General features: G+C 40.8%; 1 protein-coding gene across 4 annotated transcripts in view; it reads left to right on the plus strand.

The window, feature by feature from the left end:
- TEF (thyrotrophic embryonic factor) overlaps positions 1-7278 on the plus strand; it is an 18012-nt gene that overhangs the window by 5757 nt on the left and 4977 nt on the right. For 2 of the 4 annotated variants that reach the window (XM_009321918.1, XM_009321926.1), the window contains exon 2: positions 5532-5858. In XM_009321918.1, coding sequence (XP_009320193.1) covers positions 5532-5858 — 327 coding nt within the window. Of the gene's footprint in view, positions 1-1763; positions 1880-2583; positions 2637-5531; positions 5859-7278 lie in introns of those variants that run through there. The other 2 variants (XM_009321934.1, XM_009321942.1) reach the window with 2 other exon arrangements.

Raw genomic sequence — 7278 nt, forward strand, 5'->3', positions numbered from 1 at the left:
GAGGCGCAGGGCAGCGGTGGCCACCCCGCGGGCTGAGCGTCCCCGGCGAGCCGGTGCGACTGGAAAATTCAGCTGCTGCGATCGTGCTTTCGGGTGTATTTAGGTGTCTGCGCTGGGCAAAATAAAATGATGCTTCGAGGGTACGAGGGGTTAGGTAGAAGTCAGGACGTGACACGCTGGTTTTATTCCCTTAGCTGTCTGAAGCCTCCCCTACCTTTAGACACGCAGTTGGAGGCAGCAATGAACAGGTTTCGAGCCTTCCTCGACCTTAATTGCTGAAAAGTTATGTGGCGACATGCATAAACAGCAAATCTCTTCAGATTAGGTTTGGTGATAATCCGTAAGGGTATAACTGACTGCCTGTGCATGCAATCCTGTGTAGGCTGGAGGTGTCTCTCTCCCACTGATTATGCAGACGGCAGCTGTGTAAATAACAGTGCTGGTGCTTATAGTCTTCATTGCTGATGGCACACTTTTTTTTTTTAACTTTTTTTTTTTCACCTGGCAGTATTTTTGCTTTTATGAGTATCAGTTTGATTTTGAGGAAGGCTAAGGTTTATCTGCACCGCTGTAATGCCCAGTGTACTGGTGTATAATGAAATAAATCCCTACATTTAGGAATTTTGAGCTTGAGAATCATTTTTGGAACACCAGACAATATCCGGGTAGACCACAGCGCGAGCAAGGTTGGCAAAGACTGTTGCCAGTGAGGATCCTAGTTAAGATCCATTTACTTTCTATGTCTAACATTGCACAATACTGTGTAAATGTATCCATCTTGTGATTCTGGTAAATATTTTTTCTCCTTTCTGTTAAAAAAATTAAAAAAAAAAGTCAGCCTCTGACAAAGGTTTTAGTTATGTTGCTATGGTGCAGGATGCTGCAGTACATAGAATCTTGAATCTACAACATTGTGGGATTTTTTAAGATATTTCTTCACCCAATCCTTTTTAAAGGGGATAGTGCCAGCAGGAGCAGTTTAAGGTCATGTGTGGAAACTATGATGGTAGCTGACTGAGATATGGCGACTTTGTCTTAGGGGTGGTTTTCTTGTCCAGGATCATGTGATCTAGCCTATGGAGATGTAACTTTTTAAAATTAATACGATTTTGAGATAGTGCATTTTTCTAAAATTAGAAACATTTGATACGTTTCCGTTTACTAGATGACCCATTTCCAGTTTGGGAGGGTGTTCAGCTTGATTCTCTAAAGCTTGCTAGTGAGTCCATTGCATCTTGATTACCCCTCTCCATTCATGCTGTGATGAAGTTCAGATTGTTCTCATTCTTAAAATGTCTCCATAGGTTTCCTTAGTCCACCTCCTACTGTTTCACTTCACACTTTGTGAAACTTGTTGCTTTCTGTTTATTTTGATCTCTGATGCTTTTCTTTGCATATTTGCAAGACAAAAGAAAGAGCGCCTTCTGTGTTAGCAGGTAGTTACTCTTAATTTCAGAAAAGACTTGTCAGTAGAATTGTGACTCAACTGACTTCAGAAGATCCTTGTTTATTTTCTGTTCCTTTACAGTATAGTGACACAGCCAAAATGTTAAATGATTACTAATTTACTTAATACAGTGGTGTGTTTTCAGCAGGCTTTCTGAGAAGAGACCCTATGCCTTTTGTCTGGAATGCCTGTTGACAAAAACACAATTTTCTGTCTTATTCTGCGAGAAACGGTATCAACTAGCTGCAGTGTCCATTTATAGCCTCCACAAGCTACCTATGGGTTTTCCAGCTGCTGTAGGTAATTTGACTACCCAGTAAGCAAGCAGGCTTTCTAATCCTTCTGAGCAACAGAGGAGGACATCCAGTTCCAACTGAATGCCATCATCTTGAATGCCCTGCCTTATACCAAGTATATCTGACCGGCTTTGCTGTAAGTTGTTGTCATGTACGTTGTAGGGATTAAATAAATAAAAATAATAATCTTTTTATAAAAAAGTCCTGTGGGGTAAGGGAAGAGAGTTAGTATTCTCGAGCAGGAGTGTAGGTCTCTCCTATTAATAATGAGCTGCTGCATACTCTCCAAAGGGTGCCTTAATCACTGGTTGTGTGCTGCTGTGGCCAGAGGCGTGCCTCAACGAACATCACAGTAATGGGCATCGGGAGTACAGAACCCTATAACCTGTCTTGTTCCATTGTCACAAGTGGGACTAAAGATTTATGGAGCAATCAGCCTTAGTCTGTATAGTGTTTTCAGTATAATTTGACAATATTTTTTGATGAACGAGGGGAACTTTGTCAAAGAAGCGTTTGTTCTATTTGTGGCTGGGATAGCACTTGACAGTTGTGGCCAAAATGTCTTTTGCTCTGGGTTTGGTTTGTTTGTTGGGCTTTTTCTGAGGAAAATCCAGGATGTGGAATAAAGCTCTTTCCAGGCTGCTGCTTTTGGCTAAAACAGCAGTATTTCCAACAGTTCAAGAACTGGAATGCTCTGCCTAAATTACTTAGCATAAACTAGTGACCTCTCTGTTAACAGCAGATGTACAGCCTAGTTAATACGTCACAGTAGCAGAATGAGGGGGCTAAATTGGACATGAGCTATCAGCTGCAGAAGTACAGTCCAGATTTATCAGGGTGACCTTGAATCACTGCAAATGGAGCCTCTTAGGATACTGCAGCTCTGCTGTCAGGTAATACCTGTTTACACTATAAATATCTTCAGGGAATTAAAGTTTCAGGTCTCTGTGCTGGGGCAGGCGGAAACTTACCCCTCAAGATGCAAGAAGTTAATTAGTGTTTCATTAGATATTGTGCACCCAGCAGGATGTTATGCAGCAGAAATAACGATTAAATGAATTGAAAGAAAGCCAGTGGGAAAATGTCAATGCAAAGATGATCATACAACAGTTTTATCTTTTTACGTATCACGTTTGAAATACATGGGCACCCAATATGCATGTTAATTTCTGCTATTTTAAGTTGCTTCAGATCTTGCTGTTAGAAGTTGGGGGGGGGAGGCAGCGTAGCTAAACAAAGGCAGCACTGGAGGCCCAGTGCTTGTCCAGTTGTCATCGTGTAGCAAAAGGAAAAAAATTCAGATGGTCTTCTCATGTGAAGAAAGAATCTAATCTGATGTGAGCCTGGGACAATAGCAAGAGGAAGTTGGAGGGACCACAGTCTTCTTTTCAGGTTACTGAAGTGCAGCAGGATGATGGTGCCATCTAAAAGGCATTAAAAGATCCAAGGAGAGCCACATATGCCAGCAGTATAGTCTTTTTGGCATCTACCTTCTGAAAAATATTTTAAAGCCTTATGTTTAATCTATTAATCACTTAAGGTTTCTTTTCTCCTCTGTTGGAGATGTTGTATTAGATGTTGCAAAACAAAAGCACTGCTGGCTTGCGTTAAAACAGGCATAACTTATTATGGAATACTATTGTTCTCAAGAGTAAAGAATGTTTTTTGTTTTTTTTCTTTTTAATTGACGTTTTGACTCAACATTCACAAGTTTTTTTATTATGTTGATTAAAAAATAAAGTGATTTGCAAAGAATTCATTATTGTCACTTGCATTTGTTTTGGTGATGTCTTTACTAGGATATCGTCCACAACTCTCAGTGCAAATCTGGGTTTGGTTGTGCAGGGCACTATGCAAACCTTATGGAAATACACAATCCCTCATTCACGAGTTGGATATAAAATGGCGGTTCCAATTTGGTGGGGTGTGCTTTGGTAGTAAGTGAAATCATACTTATATGTGAAGTAGAGTAGACGCTGTTTCTTTTCTAGCTTCAAGTAGGAGCTGTTTAGAAACATTCAGGTTATTTGGATCATGACTGTTAACCTGCACGTTTGCTTTGCCCAAGTAAAGGGTAGGAAAGTTGCAAAACTCCCCTGCAAAAAGGAGTTTATAGCAGGGATAGGAGTTGGGAGATGACAGTTCGGAGGCAGCAGTGTGAAGTGGCAAGGGGGAAGGCCAAAAGCTGCAAGATCTTTTTAACAAAGCTCAGGTCCAGGAGCCACTGGTCTGAATTTAACGTGTTCTTTAGGTACTTGCTCTTAGTCCTAAGTTGGTGGCTGGTGAATATTTTCTCAGCTGTTTAGTTTAAAATCGGTATCTTCTGTTGTATAAAATGTTGAGAGTATGGTAGGTTAAAATGATAATTTGCTTTGTATGGCAGCACTGTTCTTTAAGCCATAAAAAGCTCTTTCAGTCTCAGTTCCACACCAGCTAAGGCAACAGCGGAAGGAATGCCAGTTCTATCAGAATAGGTTTTATATAAATAGGCTTTTCTGATTTAGAGCAGAGTTTCACCCCCACTCCCACCCCCGATAAAGAAAAGTACTCCTTTAGCATATTGTAGCCAGTCTAGAAAACCCTAATGCCAAAGATTTGTGCATTTTGTCGGGTTAACCTGTGTGAGTACTGGAGATCCAAACTGGTCCAATGTATGTCCCTGGAGTCCTTGTTCCATTGCACTGAATATTTGTCAGCTTCCGTGGTAAGAACCAATCTGCAGTTGGTTAGAATACAACTGGTGACCATTCCTTTTGACGGCAGCGCTGGCTCGATGCTGGCAGTGCTAGCACTGCCTCTGCAATGCTTCAGTGCTGGTAGAACTGCATGGCTACATGGAGAACAGGATCAGGAAAATGACTTGGATTTTTTTTTTTTTCTTTTCTGCCAGCTTATTTTTATCTCTTAAATTATGTAATTATTCCATAACTTGATTTTTCTGCTTGGATTCTGTCCCAGACAATTGTTAAGATTCGGTAGCTATGGGGAACATAGAAACAGCCTTTTTTTTTTTTTTTTTTTTTGTAATATGTGCACTGTAGCATAGTAAATGGAGAAAATTTCATCAGTCTTTTGTGGCTTGGGGATGGGGTGTGGGAGTATGCCTTATTAGACATCTCCCCAAAGAATGAAAATTGTATGTAGGTACTTTGAGCTATCTATAGTGAACAGCATTTGGGGCTATTGCTTTGTGTGGATATGCTGAGTCATTTCAGAAAGAAATGCTTCTAAAATACTGAGCAATAGACACCTAGGTCTCTGGTGTCCTATGGACCTTTTGACTAACTTTCAAATGTAATCTGAAAACTCATATTCCCTTCTTGTTTGTATCTAGATTATTCTTCTGCACCTTCTTTCTTTGTGCACAGAATAAACTACTCTGCTTCCTCGGAGTCTTCTTAACGGCTTCGCGTGTAATCCTACTTATTGGACAGTCACTTTCGCCGTCTTCCAAGATGAGTCTGTGAAAAACAGGCTATTTTGCAGTGACTAGTTAATAAGCTAGATGCAGTATTATATCACACTTCGGTAAGTTATCACAGCAAAGATGCTCGTCTTCAAGGCTACTCAAATGTCTGTGGTCCAGCCGTCACAGGGAGTCAGAGCACTCCATACTGAGTTACACATGACTGTATGAATGTTGCCTTTCAACGTCTGATTTTTCAGATCATGTCATGAGGCAGAACTATAGCTTACTGAATTTCCTTTCTTTGGGATTTTGTTAGACTCTTAAACCTTGAGTCTCTCCTGTGTTGCAGCTTGTACAGTGACCTACTTGTATCTTTCAGATAAAGAGAAGGAGAAGATAAAGCTTGAGGAAGATGAGACAGCAGCTGCTAGCACTATGGCAGTCTCGGCTTCCCTTATGCCGCCCATTTGGGACAAAACTATTCCTTATGATGGCGAGTCTTTCCACCTGGAGTACATGGATCTGGATGAGTTCCTGCTGGAGAATGGAATTCCTTCCAGTCCTACTCACCTGGATTTGAACCAGAATCCACTCTTGCCTGTGGCTGAGCTGGAAGGAAAGGAGTCGGCCAGTGCTTCCACTGGTTCTCCTGCATCATCCTCTTCCACTGCAGTTTACCAGCAATCTGAAGCAGCCTCCAGCACAGGTAGATGGAATAATACGGGTCTCTGAGGGACTTTTGTTGTTCTCGTATTAAAAAGTGCCTCTGTAGATCAAAGAGGAGACATGCTAACCTGTCAGTGTTAGCTGTGGCAGGTTAAGTAGCACAAACATGCTCAATGTAGAGCCTTAGTCCATGTGTCAATCCACGAAGATGCTGCCTCTCTTCTTCTTCCCCTCTCCCCCTCCTGGAAAAAATTAGTGTGTCTCAGTGTGCAGTCTGTTTCTCTTTTGAAATTAGAAGACCTGAAATACCGACGTAAAGTATTTGCTTTCTTGATATTGCTAATCTAGTGAAAAGCTGGACATGTTGAGAAAATAGTTTCTCAGGTTATTTTACAACGGATTTGATAGTTTGTGAGAAGTCATTTGTGCTGCCTTGGTGGCTTGGTCTGCTTGAGTGAACTTATGCTAACTTAATGTACCTCAAATAACAATGCTTAACAGAAAAACAATTAAGCAATCTTTTCATGCTAGCTTGTGAAATGTGAGAACAGACACTTGGAAAAGGTGTGTTAATGGTGCAGTTCTGTGGTGCTTTGAAGTGGGAATGGAGGAACAAAGAAACAAAACTGTACTTCAATGGTACTAGGAAACTTCTACTCTTCATTTGTAGTATGGAGATGTTATTAAAGAATTTAGCAGCTCAATTTGCTCTGCGTTTGGAGTTTAAACATGATAGCCACTAAACTTTCACAATACTATTTTTTATGAGCAGACTTTACAGAAAGCATTTTGCTCAGGGCCTCTTCTGTGAATCTGTGAAAGGCAAAATGTGGAACTCCTTCAATAAGACATAGGGTGTGGCTTTTTTTCTAGGTGGTATATGAAAAAACTTATTCATTGATCACTACTTCAGATTGCACTGACATTTGCAATTCATGTGTATGAAGTTTGTAAACAATAGATAAATATGACAAAGCTCATATAAACGCTATGAGCATCAGACAATCTGTTGGGACATTTGTTTCCGTGTGGTGAAGAAGTAGAATACTGTTGCATTTGTAACAAACTCACCTTTATTTAGTCCTTTGTTCAGAAATACAATTGTCTGACCTTTGAAGGACCCAAGGACTGGGGTCTTTGGGCAGGCTTGTTTCCATAAGGCTTTCTGTGGCACAAAACTCAGGCTGGTACAAGTTTCTAATTTCTTACTGCTGTGGAAGGCGCTTCCTAAGTACGCAAAGCACGTAGTTTTTGCTGAGGAAGCGTTAAGTCTTGTCCTGCGTCTATCTACTCATGTCTGTTAGTCTGGCATATCTTCCTAGAGTTTGTATTACAAACTGGACTGTGTAGCTTCTCTCTGTACCAGCAGCCGTACAGCACCAAGCACACCTTAGGGAAATACCAAATAGTACTATTAAATACTGCCCACAGTAAAGCAACCCAAGTTGGGTTCTTAGTTA

This window comes from Pygoscelis adeliae, unplaced genomic scaffold (genome assembly GCF_000699105.1).
Source record: "Pygoscelis adeliae isolate BGI_AS28 unplaced genomic scaffold, ASM69910v1 Scaffold60, whole genome shotgun sequence".
NCBI lineage: Eukaryota > Metazoa > Chordata > Aves > Sphenisciformes > Spheniscidae > Pygoscelis > Pygoscelis adeliae.